At 46.4% G+C, this 20,015-nt stretch overlaps 1 protein-coding gene across 2 annotated transcripts in view; it reads left to right on the forward strand.

The window, feature by feature from the left end:
* LOC134983922 (zinc finger protein 569-like) overlaps positions 1–17,115 on the forward strand; it is a 31,502-nt gene extending 14,387 nt beyond the window's left edge. Inside the window, exon 4 of one of the 2 annotated variants that reach the window (XM_063949531.1) lies at positions 13,742–17,115. In XM_063949531.1, the coding sequence (XP_063805601.1) occupies positions 13,742–15,396 (1,655 nt within the window). In that variant the 3' untranslated portion in view covers positions 15,397–17,115. The remainder of the gene's footprint in view (positions 1–13,741) is intronic. The other variant, XM_063949532.1, reaches the window with a different exon arrangement.
* Positions 17,116–20,015: the final 2,900 nt, after the last annotated feature.

The following is a 20,015-nucleotide window of genomic DNA, read 5'->3' on the forward strand; positions in this document are numbered from 1 at the left end:
TGTGTGACTGCATTGTATCTGCCCCTTACATGAGAGTGCAGGTGTTCCGTGCTGTGTGACTGCATTGTATCTATCCCTTACATGTGAGTGCAGGTGTTCCGGGCTGTGTGACTGCATTGTATCTGTCCCTTACATGTGAGTGCAGGTGTTCCGGGCTGTGTGACTGCATTGTATCTATCCCTTACATGTGAGTGCAGGTGTTCCGGGCTGTGTGACTGCATTGTATCTATCCCTTACATGTGAGTATAGGTGTTCCGGGCTGTGTGACTGCATTGCATCTATCCCTTACATGTGAGTACAGGTGTTCCGGGCTGTGTGACTGCATTGCATCTGCCCCTTACACGTGAGTACTGGTGTTCCGTGCTGTGTGACTGCATTGTATCTGCCCCTTACACGTGAGTACAAGGCTGTGTGACTGCATTGTATCTATCCCTTACATGTGAGTGCAGGTGTTCCGGGCTGTGTGACTGCATTGTATCTATCCCTTACATGTGAGTGCAGGTGTTCCGGGCTGTGTGACTGCATTGTATCTATCCCTTACATGTGAGTGCAGGTGTTCCGGGCTGTGTGACTGCATTGTATCTATCCCTTACATGTGAGTGCAGGTGTTCCGGGCTGTGTGACTGCATTGTATCTATCCCTTACATGTGAGTGCAGGTGTTCCGGGCTGTGTGACTGCATTGTATCTATCCCTTACATGTGAGTGCAGGTGTTCCGGGCTGTGTGACTGCATTGTATCTATCCCTTACATGTGAGTGCAGGTGTTCCGGGCTGTGTGACTGCATTGTATCTATCCCTTACATGTGACTGCAGGTGTTCCGGGCTGTGTGACTGCATTGTATCTATCCCTTACATGTGAGTGCAGGTGTTCCGGGCTATGTGACTGCAGTTGCTCCGGGCTGTGTGACTGCATTGTATCTATCCCTTACATGTGAGTGCAGGTGTTCCGGGCTGTGTGACTGCATTGTATCTATCCCTTACATGTGAGTGCAGGTGTTCCGGGCTATGTGAGTGCATTGTATCTGCCCCTTACATGTGACTGCAGGTGTTCCGGGCTGTGTGAGTGCATTGTATCTGCCCCTTACATGTGACTGCAGGTGTTCCGGGCTGTGTGACTGCATTGTATCTATCCCTTACATGTGGTACAGGTGTTCCGGGCTGTGTGACTGCATTGCATCTATCCCTTACACGTGAGTACAGGTGTTCCGGGCTGTGTGACTGCATTGTATCTGTCCCTTACATGTGAGTGCGGGTGTTCCGGGCTGTGTGACTGCATTGTATCTATCCCTTACATGTGAGTACAGGTGTTCCGGGCTGTGTGACTGCATTGTATCTGTCCCTTACATGTGAGTGCAGGTGTTCCGGGCTGTGTGACTGCATTGTATCTATCCCTTACATGTGAGTGCAGGTGTTCCGGGCTGTGTGACTGCATTGTATCTATCCCTTACATGTGAGTGCAGGTGTTCCGGGCTGTGTGACTGCATTGTATCTATCCCTTACATGTGAGTGCGGGTGTTCCGGGCTGTGTGACTGCATTGTATCTATCCCTTACATGTGAGTGCGGGTGTTCCGGGCTGTGTGACTGCATTGTATCTATCCCTTACATGTGAGTGCAGGTGTTCCGGGCTGTGTGACTGCATTGTATCTATCCCTTACATGTGAGTACAGGTGTTCCGGGCTGTGTGACTGCATTGTATCTATCCCTTACATGTGAGTGCGGGTGTTCCGGGCTGTGTGACTGCATTGTATCTATCCCTTACATGTGAGTACAGGTGTTCCGGGCTGTGTGACTGCATTGTATCTGTCCCTTACATGTGAGTGCGGGTGTTCCGGGCTGTGTGACTGCATTGTATCTATCCCTTACATGTGAGTACAGGTGTTCCGGGCTGTGTGACTGCATTGTATCTGTCCCTTACATGTGAGTACAGGTGTGTGACTGCATTGTATCTGTCCCTTACATGTGAGTACAGGTGTTCCGGGCTGTGTGACTGCATTGTATCTGTCCCTTACATGTGAGTGCAGGTGTTCCGGGCTGTGTGACTGCATTGTATCTATCCCTTACATGTGAGTGCAGGTGTTCCGGGCTGTGTGACTGCATTGTATCTATCCCTTACATGTGAGTGCAGGTGTTCCGGGCTGTGTGACTGCATTGTATCTATCCCTTACATGTGAGTGCAGGTGTTCCAGGCTGTGTGACTGCATTGTATCTATCCCTTACATGTGAGTGCAGGTGTTCCGGGCTGTGTGACTGCATTGTATCTATCCCTTACATGGGAGTACAGGTGTTCCGGGCTGTGTGACTGCATTGTATCTATCCCTTACATGTGAGTGCAGGTGTTCCGGGCTGTGTGACTGCATTGTATCTATCCCTTACATGTGAGTGCAGGTGTTCCGGGCTATGTGAGTGCATTGTATCTGCCCCTTACATGTGACTGCAGGTGTTCCGGGCTGTGTGAGTGCATTGTATCTGCCCCTTACATGTGACTGCAGGTGTTCCGGGCTGTGTGACTGCATTGTATCTATCCCTTACATGTGAGTACAGGTGTTCCGGGCTGTGTGACTGCATTGTATCTGTCCCTTACATGTGAGTGCAGGTGTTCCGGGCTGTGTGACTGCATTATATCTATCCCTTACATGTGGTACAGGTGTTCCGGGCTGTGTGACTGCATTGCATCTATCCCTTACACGTGAGTACAGGTGTTCCGGGCTGTGTGACTGCATTGTATCTGTCCCTTACATGTGAGTGCGGGTGTTCCGGGCTGTGTGACTGCATTGTATCTGTCCCTTACATGTGAGTACAGGTGTTCCGGGCTGTGTGACTGCATTGTATCTGTCCCTTACATGTGAGTGCAGGTGTTCCGGGCTGTGTGACTGCATTGTATCTATCCCTTACATGTGAGTGCAGGTGTTCCGGGCTGTGTGACTGCATTGTATCTATCCCTTACATGTGAGTGCAGGTGTTCCGGGCTGTGTGACTGCATTGTATCTATCCCTTACATGTGAGTGCGGGTGTTCCGGGCTGTGTGACTGCATTGTATCTATCCCTTACATGTGAGTGCGGGTGTTCCGGGCTGTGTGACTGCATTGTATCTATCCCTTACATGTGAGTACAGGTGTTCCGGGCTGTGTGACTGCATTGTATCTATCCCTTACATGTGAGTGCGGGTGTTCCGGGCTGTGTGACTGCATTGTATCTATCCCTTACATGTGAGTACAGGTGTTCCGGGCTGTGTGACTGCATTGTATCTGTCCCTTACATGTGAGTGCGGGTGTTCCGGGCTGTGTGACTGCATTGTATCTATCCCTTACATGTGAGTACAGGTGTTCCGGGCTGTGTGACTGCATTGTATCTGTCCCTTACATGTGAGTACAGGTGTGTGACTGCATTGTATCTGTCCCTTACATGTGAGTACAGGTGTTCCGGGCTGTGTGACTGCATTGTATCTGTCCCTTACATGTGAGTGCAGGTGTTCCGGGCTGTGTGACTGCATTGTATCTATCCCTTACATGTGAGTGCAGGTGTTCCGGGCTGTGTGACTGCATTGTATCTATCACTTACATGTGAGTACAGGTGTTCTGGGCTGTGTGATTGCATTGTATCTATCCCTTACATGTGAGTGCGGGTGTTCCGGGCTGTGTGACTGCATTGTATCTATCCCTTACATGTGAGTACGGGTGTTCCGGGCTGTGTGACTGCATTGTATCTGTCCCTTACATGTGAGTACAGGTGTGTGACTGCATTGTATCTGTCCCTTACATGTGAGTACAGGTGTTCCGGGCTGTGTGACTGCATTGTATCTATCCCTTACATGTGAGTACAGGTGTTCCGGGCTGTGTAACTGCATTGTATCTATCCCTTACATGTGAGTACAGGTGTTCCGGGCTGTGTGACTGCATTGTATCTGCCCCTTACATGTGAGTGCAGGTGTTCTGGGCTGTGTGACTGCATTGTATCTATCCCTTACATGTAAGTGCAGGTGTTCCGGGCTGTGTGACTGCATTGTATCTATCCCTTACATGTGAGTACAGGTGTTCCGGGCTGTGTGACTGCATTGTATCTATCCCTTACATGTGAGTGCAGGTGTTCCGGGCTGTGTGACTGCATTGTATCTGTCCCTTTCATGTGAGTGCAGGTGTTCCGGGCTGTGTGACTGCATTGTTTCTATCCCTTACATGTGAGTGCAGGTGTTCCGGGCTGTGTGACTGCATTGTATCTGTCCCTTACATGTGAGTACAGGTGTTCCGGGCTGTGTGACTGCATTGTATCTATCCCTTACATGTGAGTGCAGGTGTTCCGGGCTGTGTGACTGCATTGTATCTATCCCTTACAGGTGAGTGCAGGTGTTCCGGGCTGCGTGACTGCATTGTATCTATCCCTTACATGTAAGTGCAGGTGTTCCGGGCTGTGTGACTGCATTGTATCTATCCCTTACATGTGAGTGCAGGTGTTCCGGGCTGTGTGACTGCATTGTATCTATCCCTTACTTGTGAGTGCGGGTGTTCCGGGCTGTGTGACTGCATTGTATCTGTCCCTTACATGTGAGTTCGGGTGTTCCGGGCTGTGTGACTGCATTGTATCTATCCCTTACATGTGACTGCGGGTGTTCCGGGCTGTGTGACTGCATTGTATCCATCCCTTACATGTGACTGCAGGTGTTCCGGGCTGTGTGACTGCATTGTATCTATCCCTTACATGTGACTGCAGGTGTTCCGGGCTGTGTGAGTGCATTGTATCTGCCCCTTACACGTGAGTACAGGTGTTCCGGGCTGTGTGACTGCATTGTATCTGCCCCTTACATGTGAGTGCAGGTGTTCCGGGCTGTGTGACTGCATTGTATCTATCCCTTACATGTGAGTACAGGTGTTTGGGCTGTGTGACTGCATTGTATCTATCCCTTACATGTGAGTGCAGGTGTTCCGGGCTGTGTGACTGCATTGTATCTATCCCTTACATGTGAGTGCAGGTGTTCCGGGCTGTGTGACTGCATTGTATCTATCCCTTACATGTGAGTGCAGGTGTTCCGGGCTGTGTGAGTGCATTGTATCTGCCCCTTACATGTGACTGCAGGTGTTCCGGGCTGTGTGACTGCATTGTATCTGCCCCTTACATGAGAGTGCAGGTGTTCCGTGCTGTGTGACTGCATTGTATCTATCCCTTACATGTGAGTGCAGGTGTTCCGGGCTGTGTGACTGCATTGTATCTGTCCCTTACATGTGAGTGCAGGTGTTCCGGGCTGTGTGACTGCATTGTATCTATCCCTTACATGTGAGTGCAGGTGTTCCGGGCTGTGTGACTGCATTGTATCTATCCCTTACATGTGAGTATAGGTGTTCCGGGCTGTGTGACTGCATTGCATCTATCCCTTACATGTGAGTACAGGTGTTCCGGGCTGTGTGACTGCATTGCATCTGCCCCTTACACGTGAGTACTGGTGTTCCGTGCTGTGTGACTGCATTGTATCTGCCCCTTACACGTGAGTACAAGGCTGTGTGACTGCATTGTATCTATCCCTTACATGTGAGTGCAGGTGTTCCGGGCAGTGTGACTGCATTGTATCTATCCCTTACATGTGAGTGCAGGTGTTCCGGGCTGTGTGACTGCATTGTATCTATCCCTTACATGTGAGTGCAGGTGTTCCGGGCTGTGTGACTGCATTGTATCTATCCCTTACATGTGAGTGCAGGTGTTCCGGGCTGTGTGACTGCATTGTATCTATCCCTTACATGTGAGTGCAGGTGTTCCGGGCTGTGTGACTGCATTGTATCTATCCCTTACATGTGAGTGCAGGTGTTCCGGGCTGTGTGACTGCATTGTATCTATCCCTTACATGTGAGTGCAGGTGTTCCGGGCTGTGTGACTGCATTGTATCTATCCCTTACATGTGAGTGCAGGTGTTCCGGGCTATGTGACTGCATTGTATCTATCCCTTACATGTGAGTACAGGTGTTCCGGGCTGTGTGACTGCATTGTATCTATCCCTTACATGTGAGTGCAGGTGTTCCGGACTGTGTGACTGCATTGTATCTATCTCTTACATGTGAGTGCAGGTGTTCCGGGCTGTGTGACTGCATTGTATCTATCCCTTACATGTGAGTGCAGTTGTTCCGGGCTGTGTGACTGCATTGTATCTATCCCTTACATGTGAGTACAGGTGTTCCGGGCTGTGTGACTGCATTGTATCTACCCCTTACTTGTGAGTACAGGTGTTCCGGGCTGTGTGACTGCATTGTATCTGCCCCTTACATGTGAGTGCAGGTGTTCCGAGCTGTGTGACTGCATTGTATCTATCCCTTACATGTGAGTGCGGGTGTTCCGGGCTGTGTGACTGCATTGTATCTATCCCTTACATGTGAGTGCGGGTGTTCCGTGCTGTGTGACTGCATTGTATCTATCCCTTACTTGTGACTGCAGGTGTTCCGGGCTGTGTGACTGCATTGTATCTATCCCTTACATGTGACTGCAGGTGTTCCGGGCTGTGTGACTGCATTGTATCTATCCCTTACATGTGAGTGCAGGTGTTCCGGGCTGTGTGACTGCATTGTATCTATCCCTTACATGTGAGTGCAGGTGTTCCGGGCTGTGTGACTGCATTGTATCTATCCCTTACATGTGACTGCAGGTGTTCCGGGCTGTGTGAGTGCATTGTATCTGCCCCTTACATGTGAGTGCAGGTGTTCCGGGCTGTGTGACTACATTGTATCTATCCCTTACATGTGACTGCAGGTGTTCCGGGCTGTGTGAGTGCATTGTATCTGCCCCTTACATGTGAGTGCAGGTGTTCCGGGCTGTGTGACTGCATTGTATCTATCCCTTACATGTGAGTGCAGGTGTTCCGGGCTGTGTGACTGCATTGTATCTATCCCTTACATGTGAGTTCAGGTGTTCCGGGCTGTGTGACTGCATTGTATCTATCCCTTACATGTGAGTGCAGGTGTTCTGGGCTGTGTGACTGCATTGTATCTATCCCTTACATGTGAGTGCAGGTGTTCCGGGCTGTGTGACTGCATTGTATCTCTCCCTTACATGTGAGTGCGGGTGTTCCGGGCTGTGTGACTGCATTGTATCTGTCCCTTACATGTGACTGCAGGTGTTCCGGGCTGTGTGACTGCATTGTATCTATCCCTTACATGTGGTACAGGTGTTCCGGGCTGTGTGACTGCATTGTATCTGTCCCTTACATGTATGTACAGGTGTTCCGGGCTGTGTGACTGCATTGTATCTCTCCCTTACATGTGAGTGCAGGTGTTCCGGGCTGTGTGACTACATTGTATCTATCCCTTACATGTGAGTACAGGTGTTCCGGGCTGTGGTACTTCACAATGACTGTGTGGTTTGTGAAGGCTGTCACATCTGCAGTTGCTAGAGCTGGACATTGTGTGTGCTTAGCTTCTGGTCTTCCAAAGTATAAGAGAGAGGATAATGCACCTGTGCTGGTTTCATGTAAGGCCTGTGCGGCAGCATTATCTCCACAGGACCTTGTGCAGGACCATTTGTGATAAATGCTATGTGCCAAACCTACAACGGCTGCTCCAACCAGGTCCTGCGCAGGAACCACCCTGGGGGGAGCGATTGGTGCCTCCTGCTTTGCTGCCTAGTATGTTCTGCAGCAATTGCCCCATGTATTGCATTCCCCGGGGTATCCTCCATGGATGAACTTATTGACCTACTCAGACCACACGTCGGCCACCTCTCAGCAGTTGTTGCAGGCAGACCGTCCTCAGATGAGTTTGGCACATAGCGCTCTCTGTTATCCTTACAGTCTACACAGTGGTCAGACTCTGGAGTCCTCAGAGGAAGAGTTGGACACCTCTTTCTCTCTGGCTCTCTGTCGGGTGAGGAGGATCATCTTTAAGCGTCAGAAGGTGGTTAAGGCTGAGTTCCCTCACTGAGTATCATGCTGAACTCCTTCAGGAAGCTTGGAATGCTCCTAGTACGAAGGTCCTGGTGCCTAAGAGCATCTCGTTACCCTTTACCACAAGGAGAGTGTGCTAATTGGGAAATTCCCTCTCGTGTGGATGTTCATGTGGCACGCCTGGTGCACTCCTCCACATTAATTGGGCTGATGCACTAGAGAACAGTCTGAAGTTAGATGGTTCCATAGACCAGCTGTCTCTTATTGCTAACATCAAGCAATCAGCATCCTGAGATACGAGTCTGTTGGCTTCCAGGGCCTCGACTACTTCAGTGGTAGCTCACTGTGTGCAGAATTGGATAATATTGTGGCTACACTGGCAGCTTCTAAATTCTGCTTTTTTGCCATCAGCATCTGACCAGAAGGCTGGGACGTCTTTCTTTTGGAATTTTCGGTTTCAAGGCAAAGTGAAAGGGCAGGCTTTTCCATACAGGTTTTCTCCAGCAAGTCGGTTAAGTCGACTAAGCAAACCTGGACGGTCAGATGCCCGACCCCCAAGCAGAGGGATAAGCCCTCCACCTGACGAGGCGGGCCTACTCCTGTTGGAACCCAGGGTGGCAGGCATACTTCTGCGATTCGCAGTCTCATAGCTCCAGTCAACTATAGACGCCTGGGTGCGAGAAGTGGCCTCACGGGTATCCCCTCTCATTTGTGAGACCGCCACCCCAGCAGTTTTTTTGCACCACTCCTCCATTGGATCAAGGCGCAGCCATGGCGCTCCAAGGAGCTGTTAATTTTTTACTGAACGTAGAGGTTAATATCCCTGTTCCTCAAGAACAATAGAGGAAGGATTTTTACTACCCCCTTTTCCTGATTCAGTAACCCAATGGGACCTATCGGCCTATCCTCAATCTGAAATCTCTTAACAAGTTTTTGCGGGTGCCCAGATTCTGTATTTAAACAAGACAGCCTATTGCTCTGGCGTCAGAGCCAGAGGACTTTATGGTATCCCTGGATACTCGGGATGCCTACCTACATGTTCTTATAGAACCTACTCATCAGAGATTCCTCCGCTTTGCTGTTCTGCCACAGTATTACCAGTTTCAGGCACTACCCTTTGGGCTGGCTACGACTCCATGGGTATTTACCAAGGCGATGGCGGTTATTGGTGCTCAGCTGCGTCGTCAAGGGATCAGTGTGCTCCCATATTTGGATGACTTGTTGCTCCTGGCACAATCTCAGGAAGTTCAAATAACCATTTCCTTTCTACAGACCCTCCGGTGGCTGATCAGTTGGGAAAATCCCTTCCTTGTCCCTTCACAACAGATGTTGCATCTAGGGGCTCTCCTGGATTTGTGGGAACAGAGGCTCTTCCTGCCAGTGGATAAAGTTACCAAACTGCAGTCAATGGTCCACAACTTACTGCATAATCTCCGGGTATCCATACATTCCGCCATGCAGGTTCTGGGGTCCTTGGTCTCTACCTTCAATATGGTGGAGTATCGCCCAGTTTCACTCCAGGCCCCTACAACATATGATTCTTTCCAGGTGGAACAGGCAGTATCATTGGATCAGGGCTGAGAAGATGGTACTATCTCTGGAGGTACATCTGTCTCTCACCTGGTGGCTACAGATGTCACACTTGGACAAAGGACATCCTTTTTTGGATTCTGGATTGGGTTGTCCTCACATCTTCAAGGTCGGTGGACTCCAGACGAAAGTTGCTTCCCAATCAACGTCCTGGAACTTCGGGCAGTCTACAGGTGCTTTCTTTCAGGCTCAGGATCTCCTCCAAGGCAGGCCTGTTCAGATTCAGTCCGACAATGTCACTGCAGTTGCCTATCTAAACCACCAAGGGGGCACTCTCAGCCATCTGGCTATGGCAAAGGTGGAGTGCACACTCCAGTGGCCTGAGACTCATCTTCCGGCCATCTCAGCTGTGTTTCTACCAGGAATCCTCAACTGGGGAGCAGACTTCCTCAGTCGGCAGGATGTCCACAGCGGCGAATGGTCTCTGCACCCTGAAGTGTTCCAGAACCTGGTAAACAGATGGGGTCTGCCGGTTGTAGACCTGATGAACTCGCGTCACTATCACAAGGTCCCAATCTATAGATCCAGGACCAAAGATCCGCATGCAGCTTTCGTCTACATTTTAGCAGTACAGTGGACCTTCCTTCAGAGATACCTGTTTTCTCCAGTATCGCTGTTACCCAGATTTCTTTGCAAGTTTAAAGAGGAAGGAGGCCCCATTATACTGATTACTCTGTATGGCCCAGGCACCATTGGTTCGCCGATCTCCAAAATCTATCCATAGACATGCCATTCCTACTGCCACAGCGAGCAGACGTGTTGTCTCGGGGTCCCTGTCTGCATTGGAACCTGGCTCCACTGTCTTTGACGGCTTTGCTCTTGAGTCATCAGTTTTTAGAGCGAAGGGGTTCTCGGATGCAGTGATATAGAAAATCTGTGTCTTCAACCCGCATCTATTACCAGATTTGGCACGCTGATTTTCAGTGGTGTGCGCCTAGGCACTATGACCCTTCTACCTTTTTAGGGTCTCCAGGATACTGGACTTTCTACAAGCAGGGTTAGACCTTGGTCTTTGCCTAGCATTCCTGAAAGAACACGTTTCTGCACTATCAGTGTAGTTTCAATGAAAGATTGCTCCACTGCAAGATGGGCGTACCTTTTTTCAAGGAATACTCCATATCCAGCCTCACTTTGTACATCCAGTGGCTCCTGGGATATATCCCTAGTCCTGCAAGCTCTTAAGTCTTCCCCATTTGAGCCTTTAGAGTCAGTGGATCTTAAGTGGCTGCCTGTAAAGGTGTTATTTCTCCTGGCTATTGCCTCTGCGAGAAGAGTGTCTGATTTAGGAGTGCTTTCCTGTCCTCCTTCGTTTCTGACCTTCCATCAAGATAGGGCAGTTCTCCGGACCAAGGGGGGTCACCTTCCTAAGGTGGTGTCCAAGTTTCATCTAAATTCAGAGATATTGGTTCCAGCCTTATAGTCCTGTTATTGGTGAGGCCTTATTGGATGTGGTTCGTGCACTAAGGATTTGTGTGGAAAGTACCAGAGTGATCAGGAAAACAGATTCTCTATCTGTCCTGTATGGATTCTATAAGCAAGGTTGGCCAGCTAGTAAACAAACGCTGTCCAGGTGGCTTTGCATGACTATTGCAGAGGCTTACATTCGAGCTGATCTTCCTGTTCCGGTCTCTGCTCATTCGATACGTTCAGCAGGTCCCTCATGGGTGGCTCTCTGAGGTGCTACTGCTGAACAACTCTGCAAGGCAGCTACGTTGTCTTCTATTAACACGTTCCTGAGGTCTTTATGCCTTTTGATACCTTTACCTCCCAGGAAGCTTCCTTAGGGCGTTGGATTCTCCTGTCTACTCAGGAGTGTCCCCACCCTTAGGGGAAACTGCTTTAGGACATCCCCAATGTAAGGACTGTGGATCACTATGGATCCTGATGAAGAAAACAAGAGTTATGTTAGACTTACCATGGTGAACTCTTTTTCTTTAAGGTCCATAGGATCCAGAGGGCGCCCACCAAGACACACCTGTCTTGGGGAAACACTTTTCTCTTATGTCCTAGAGGATGCTGGGGTCCACATTAGTATCATGGGGGTATAGATGGGTCCACTAGTAGCCATGGGCATTTTAAGAAATTAATAGTGTGGGCTGGCTCCTCCCTCTATGCCCCTCCTATCGGACTCAGTTTAGAAAATGTGCCTGGAGGAGCCGGTCACGCTTTGGAGAGCTCCTGAAGAGTTTTCCATTTTTTTTATTTAATGTTTGTATTTTCCAGTCAGGTCTGTTTAGGCAGCAGACTGACTTCTTCGTGGCACTTAGGGGGGAGAACGGCCCAACTTCCTAGAGAGTTAATGGTCCCGTTTCTCAGCTGACAGGACCCTGAGCTACCTGAGGGAGCCATTCGCAAGCCACATAACGGCACAGCGTACCCTCCCGCAGCACACCGCCACCCCCTAACAGAGCCTGAAGACAGAAGAGTGGTGAGTACAGCGCCGGCGTCCCGGGTTAGCAGGTCGCTGGTGGGAATGGCGGCACAAGGGTAGGAGCGCAGCTCTGCATGCAGGCTGTGCTCCAGGGAGGCTCAGAAGGACACGCCCGCTTTGAGGGCCGCACTGAGGGGTATATGCAATTGCGGTCGAATTCCCAAAATTGTCGAATTTCGGGACATTTTCGCCAAAAAATAAATAAATTCGTCAATTCAATTCAGTACTTTCCGTCAAAAAACGCACTTTCAAAATTCGACTTTTTGAAATTCGACTTTTTGCAAATTCGACTTTTTGCAAATTCGACTTTTCTGCAATGATACAAGTGCTTCAATTCGACAAAAGCATATTCAAGTTTGGAAATTCGACAGCAGTGCTTTTAGACAGTAAATTCGTCATTTTTAATCCGCCACACTTTGGTGGTTTTTTTTGTGTTTTTTTGGGGGGGAATAGCATATCTATTTATATTAGAAGGGATTAGGTACTTGGTTTGTCTTTTTTGGAGGCACAAGTATTATTTATATATTTTTAAAAATATATATTTATTTATTTATTTATTTATTTATTTATTTTATTGCATAACCAGCCTCGGGCTCTTCGAGCTGGTCCTGGTTCTAAAAATGCGGGAACAAATTTGTCAGGGGATCCCCCGTATTTTTAAAACCAGCACCGGGTTCTGCGTCTGGTGCTGGTGCAAAAAATATACGGGGGACAAAAAGAGTAGGGGTCCCCCGTATTTTTCACACCAGCATCGGGCTCCACTAGCTGGACAGATAATGCCACAGCCAGGGGTCACTTTTATACAGTGCCCTGCGGCTGTGGCATTAAATATCCAACGCCCTTGGATGGGGGGGGACAGCCTCGGGCTTCACCCCTGGCTCTTGGATGGCTGGAGGGGGTGGACCCCTTGATTTAAGGGGTCCCCACTCCTCCAGGGTACCCCGGCCAGGGGTGACTAGTTGGGGATTTAATGCCACGGTCGCGGGGACCGGTATAAAAGTGTCCCCCGGCTGTGGCATTATCTCTCTAGCTAGTGGAGCCCGATGCTGGTGTGAAAAATACGGGGACCCCTACGTCCTTTGTCCTGCGTATTTTTTGCACCAGGACCAGACGCAGAGCCCGTTGCTGGTTAAAATACGGGGGATCCCCTGTCATTTTCCCCCGTATTTTTACAATCGGGACCGGCTCAAAGAGCCCGAGGCTGGTTATGCTTGGGAGGGGGGACCCCGTGCAATTTTTTTCAGGGTTTTTTAGACACCTTTGTGCCGTCCATGAAGTCGAATCCAGGATGCACACTATCGTTTTTCGACAGCGGGACTGTCGAGTCCGTTTTTTATTGAATATGACGAATTCGGGTCCCCGCGGGAGGGTGTGTGACTGTTGAATTAAAAAACAGTCGAATTCCAGCCGGAAATTCGACCGCAATTGCATATACCCCATAATATACTAATCCACAGCACTCGCCTTTCCTAGATTTGGGGTGCAACACAGTATACGACCACATTGTTTAAATCAAATCACTGGGGCTCTGCACTCACTATATTAACTAACAATAATAAACAGTGGAGCATTAGTTCACGTATTGACCGATGCATTTAAGCCTGCAGCCTAATAATCCCCCATGAGCTTCCATGTCACCTCTAGTAATCCCATATGAGCGTCCGTGTCACCTCTAGTAATCCCACTTGAGCCTTCAGTGTTGATCAAGCTCCAGTCTAAGCATCCTAGCTTTTTTGTTTTTTTAATAAACATAAAAGCACTGATTACAAGTAAAAAAAAAAATGGCAGTTATAGAATTATATATTGTATCCTGTTACATCCTGGGTCTTGTCTGCTCATTTTATATATTAATGTATTTTATTTCCAGCAGATGGACCCACAAGCAGGAATATTTCAGAAGGACATCTAATGTTATCCCCGGATTGTGACATAACAGATAATGACAGTAGACAGGATTCTCCAGGAGATAATCCCATTACCCCAATTATACATCCAGCTCTATCAGCTGATCCCTCTGATCCTGGGAAATGTTCTCCTGATCACTCTGATATTGGTGCATCTATTACAGCTCTGAGATTAGATACAGAGTTTCCCTGTTCTACAGATGCCAAATGTTTTACACAGAACACAAACCGTATTACTCATCAGCCAGCTAAGGCAGGTGAGAGGCCATTTCCATGTTCTGAGTGTGGGAAATGTTTTGCAAAGAAATTGAGTCTTTTTAAACATCAGAGAAGTCACACAGGTGAGAAGCCGTATTCCTGTTCTGAGTGTGGGAAATGTTTTGCATCGAAATCAAATCTTGTTACACATCAGAGAAGTCACACAGGTGAGAAGCAGTATTCCTGTTCTGAGTGTATGAAATGTTTTGCATCGAAATCAGATCTTTTTAAACATCAGAGAAGCCACACAGGTGAGAAGCCATTTTCCTGTTCTGAGTGTGGGAAATGTTTCACACAGAAATCAGCCCTTGTTACACATAAGAGAAGTCACACAGGTGAGAAGCCATATACCTGTTCTGAGTGTGAGAAATGTTTTGTATCGAAACCAAATCTGGTTAAACATCAGAGAAGTCACACAGGTGAGAAGCCGTATTCCTGTTCTGAGTGTGGGAAATGTTTTGCACAGAAATCGAGTCTTTTTAAACATCAGAGAAGTCACACAGGTGAGAAGCCGTATTCCTGTTCTGAGTGTAGGAAATGTTTTTCATCTTCATCAAATCTTGTTACACATCAGAGAAGTCACACAGGTGAGAAGCAGTATTCCTGTTCTGAGTGTATGAAATGTTTTGCATCGAAATCGGATCTTTTTAAACATCAGAGAAGTCACACAGGTGAGAAGCCATTTTTCTGTTCTGAGTGTGGGAAATGTTTCACACAGAAATCAGCCCTTGTTACACATAAGAGAACTCACACAGGTGAGAAGCCATATACCTGTTCTGAGTGTGAGAAATGTTTTTTATCGAAACCAAATCTGGTTAAACATCAGAGAAGTCACACAGGTGAGAAGCCGTATTCCTGTTCTGAGTGTGGGAAATGTTTTGCATCGAAACCAAATCTGGTTAAACATCAGAGAAGTCACACAGGTGAGAAGCCGTATTCCTGTTCTGAGTGTGGGAAATGTTTTTTATCTACATCAAATCTTGTTAAACATCAGAGAAGTCACACAGGTGAGAAGCCATATTCCTGTTCTGAGTGTGGGAAATGTTTTTCATCTAAATCAAATCTTGTTAAACATCAGAGAAGTCACACAGGTGAGAAGCCGTATTCCTGTTCTGAGTGTAGGAAATGTTTTGCACAGAAATCAGCTCTTGTTACACATCAGAAAAGTCACACAGGTGAGAAGCCATATTCCTGTTCTAAGTGTGGGAAATGTTTTAGACAGAAATCACATCTTGTTACACATCAGAGAAGTCACACAGGTGAGAAGCCATTTTCATGCTGTGAGAGAAATAAATCCGCTCTTGTTGAACATATTAGACATTATCCAAGCACGAAACCATTTAAATCTTCTGGAGTATAATTATCACTGTCATGCAATGTTCCTCAAGGGTCAATCCTATCTCCTATGCTTCATGCAATATACAGTCTGGTCCATATATATTGGGACATCGACACAATTCTCATATTTTGGGCTCTATACACCACCACAATGGATTTGAAATGAAACAAACAAGATGTGCTTTAACTGCAGACTTTCTGCTTTAATTTGAGGGTATATACATCAAAATCAGGTGAACGGTGTAGGAATTAAAATGGTTTTTATATGTGCCTCCCACTTTTTAAGTGACCAAAAGTAATGGTACAAACTAAACAATCCTAAATCAAATATTGTAAATCAGTAGACCAGTGCGCTCGTCCAGTTCAACAAAAAATACTTTACTACTTAATGTGGTCGCAGCCCGGATCAGTGTTTCGTGAATTGAGCTTTCACATATTTTCCAAGGGCGATCTGATTACCATATCCTAGATGAAGACCTGGATACAATATCCATACTGATATGCAAATATTTATTTATCTGGTACGCATATAAATTTTGTGTGATAACTGAATTTAATCCCACATACGGAAATATACTACGCTATATAGCGATTCTTTGTGTCTCCTAGCAGCATTTAGATCCCAGTAGTAACCTGGACTAAAGAATGGGGGACGGATACGCCATGTGTCAAGCCGTAATCTGTACGCTATAATATTCTTGCGTGTGACAAAACTAGTGATGAGCGGATTCGGTTTTACTCTGTTCTCAAAACGGCATCTTATTGGTTACAGATGTCATGTGTTTTGGATAGCCAAAAAGATTCTGTTTTGAGATCCGAGTAAAACCGAATCCGCTCATCACTAGACAAAACTGATTGAAAAATACTACACCATAGTCGCTCTCTTGTTTCTTCCTTTGTTTCCAGAATCCTAAATCAAACTTTTACTTTTTAATACTTTGTTGCAAATCCTTTTGTCAGTTACAGTCTGAAGTCTGGAACGCATAGACATCACCAGACGCTGGGTTTCATCCCTGGTGATGCTATGCCAGGCCTCTACTGCAAATGTCTTCAGTTTCTGCTTGTTCTTGGGGCATTTTCTCTTCCGTTTTGTCTTCATCAAGTGAAATGCATGCTCAATCGGATTCAGGTCAGGTGATTGACTTGGCCATTGCATAACATTCCACTTATTTGCCTTAAACGCTTTGGTTGCTTTCGCAGTATGCGTCGGGTCATTGTCCATCTGCACTGTGAAGCGCCTTCCAGTGAGTTCCAAAGCATTTGACTGAATATGAGCAGATAAAATTGCCCAAAACACTTCAGCATTGATCCTGCTGCTTTTATCAGCAGTCACATCAATAAATACAAGGAAACCAGTTCCATTGGCATCCATACATGCACACGCCATGACACTACCACCACCATGCTTCACTGATGAGCTGGTATGTTTTGGATCATGAGCAGTTCCTTTCCTTCTCTATACTCTTTTCTTCCCATCACTCTTGTACAAGTTGATATTTGTCTCATCTGTCCATAGGATGTTGTTCCAGAACTGTAAAGGCTTTTTTAGATGTTGTTTGCAAACTCTAATCTGGTCTTCCTGTTTTATTGCTCACCAATGGTTTACATCTTGTGGTGAACCCTCTATATTCACTCTTGTGAAGTCTTCTCTTGATTGTTGACTTTGACACATATACACCTATCTCCTGGAGAGTGTTCTTGATCTGGGCAACTGTTGTGATGGGGTTCGTGCTATTTAGTACACTAGTAGTGTACTAAATAGCACGAACAGCTTGTAACGTAGAGTGGCAAGTTTAATCTTTCTATGTATAATGGAGAGAAATAAAAGCTCCTCCCTAAGTTCCTGGATGCCAAATCACTGTCCGTAGTATCTCTGTACAGTTTTTTCTATTAGAGTACTAATTAGCACGAACAGCTTATAATGTACAACACAGATTCCCACAGCACAGATTCTCTAACGCCGACGACCTACAGTACTGTGTTGCTCGAACAGTTAGTTGCGTCAGAATACACTAATTTATATTTACAGGTATGTCTATACGTACTCATTACCACTATGTATTTTAGATAGTGAATGAGTCACTCCTGCAGATTTATCCCGATTTGTGTGAAACCTGTGTGCACCCTTCTGTTGAATGTTTTACAATGGATTACACAGAAAAAATAATAATAAAGTGAATGTCACGGGAACACAAAAAAAAATTGACACTTTGGGAATCGAACCCGGTACTTTCAGCGTGGCAGACCGGAGCCTTCATCGCTAGCCCACAGCACTGCATGGAAGATTCTCAAGTTCATGTGTAAAAGTACTGCTAAGAGCGATTCCTCCCCATTGGTGTTTGTTTATGCCGTTAGGGGACTCGGACGCTCATTTCGTGCACAGTACATACTGTAAAGTCAATGAGCTACATTAGTTGTGTCTGCATACACAAGTGTTTTAACACGTTCATTTGCGTCTTTATAAACTATACACACAGGGATTTGGCCTCCAGAAACTTAGGGAGGAGCTTTTATCTCTCCCCATTATACTTTGGACACTCGCATATCCCTAACATCAATAGACCATACTGTATCTGTAACACGTTCATTTGCATCTGTTTATGCTGTACTATTTGCACCTGTACTGTATATACTGTTATAGACTTTATGACATACTGTAGCATAATGTAGCGTAATGAGACGCACCAGTAAAGTAGTTCTTACGCTGTAGTTCAGTATTGTATTTTAATGGAGACCACACGCTTGCGCATTGGTGATTTAAAAAAGCGACATCTGGTGGATGATCTTAGGTATTACACTCAAAGGTAACGCCAAACGCTCTGTGTGCCTTCCTACGACTAGGCGCGCCTCCTTGCGCCCAGGTACGCTGCGTATGCCTGATCGCGACTAATGCCTCAGCCAGCCAAGATAACGGAGGACCCGTCTGTATATTTAGGTCCTAAATAATACATCCCAAATGCTTAGGTATTTTTTCTGCTGTTTATTTTGTATCTTGTGCTTTGTGTAAATGTGAATGTCTAATACCAGTTTGCACAATCTGTATTGTTGCATGACAATATGGCGGTCATTGGAATGTGTTTTCACTTCTAGTTTGCCTAACTTGTTGCAGACACTCATCTTGATAAGGAGTGTCGAGTGTTTTCAGATACAAGATCCTATCCATATATACCCTGGACATTACCATGTGCATTAGAGTCACCCGGGTTCCATCTGCGGTGGTTTGTTGTATGTTACATCTATATGGTGCGGATACTCTCCTGTATTTCATAATAAAAGCTTTTGTTTGCATCTAATTATTGCATTAAATCTTTTATTTTTATTCTGTTTTATATTCCCGTCTGAGTAATTACGCCATAATGTCTAATCTCGGAGTGGACCCCAGAAGATGTAAAGAAACCGTGTAAGTTTTCCATCATTCTGTTTCGTGTAAGCATACAGGTAAGTGGTGGCACGGTGGTCACTGTCCGTCACATTTCGGTGGTATAATGGAAGTGGGACTTTATGGGCTTATTCTAGTTTACTGCAGAAATAAAAAAATCAGCCTTTATCCTGCTTAAAAAAATGACAAAGCCCATAAATCAAGCTTGGTCGGACAAGACAGAAGCCAAATTAATGGTGGCACATCATATAGGCTGAGGACCCATGCTTCTGCTATATATGGCATAACACTCTTTGTTGACAAAAACCTTCCCTTCACCATTCACAATGTCCACCATTGCCCTTTCAGAAGGGACACAACTTTGCTTGTTCCACCTACTTCACAGAGCCCAGGCCCATCTCCATGACCATGTCATGTTTATCTGGGAGGTTCATGGCCTGAGATGACCACAGAACCACCAGGTAGTTGCCAAGAAGAGAGAGGGGAAGCGCTGTCAATAGCAGCTGGTAAGAGGGGTGGTAAATCCCCTGGTGGATAAATATACAGCAAAAGAAAAGAATTACCAGCGCTGGCTGATCATGTATGATTAATAGGTACTATACATCCGAAAGGCTTAGTGAATTAAAAACCACAGTTATTCCACATGTAAAAACACACACAAAAAATAAAAATAACATTGAGAAATACATTATTAAAAATTAGAATATGCCACAATATGCCTGTGTTGATGATTTAGATGTCCAACAGTGAGCTGACCAGACATGGTTGCTCTTTGGGTGATGTAATCACCTTGATTAGAATTAGTGATGAGCGGGTTCGGTTTTACTCGGTTCTCAAAACAGAACCTTATGGGCTATCCAAAACACGTGACATCCGTGAGCCAATAAGATGCCGTTTTGAGAGCCGAGTAAAACCGAACCCGCTCATCACTAATTAGAATATGTATTGTATTCCAATGCTGTAAGATCCTTAGACATAGAAGTCACACACACCCCATGTAATATGAAGCTTCTGAGGAATATAAGTAGACTAACCAGAGAGCTGAAAGAGATTCTATGCTCCTTGACTAAGAAGTGATGTTGTGTCAGGAGTTTGTGGTGGGAATTGTCATGTGGAATTGGATTACAGAGGTGTGCTGAGCTGTTTATAATACATTCTGTTCAATAACCACTGTTGGTTTTTCATCTACCACTGTGCCTGAGTGATTTGGAACCCAGTATCTTCACAGCTACTATCGATGGCGGGTAACTACCTGGCTCTCT

The sequence above is a fragment of the Pseudophryne corroboree genome, assembly GCF_028390025.1.
Source record: "Pseudophryne corroboree isolate aPseCor3 chromosome 3 unlocalized genomic scaffold, aPseCor3.hap2 SUPER_3_unloc_29, whole genome shotgun sequence".
Taxonomy (NCBI): Eukaryota; Metazoa; Chordata; class Amphibia; order Anura; family Myobatrachidae; genus Pseudophryne; species Pseudophryne corroboree.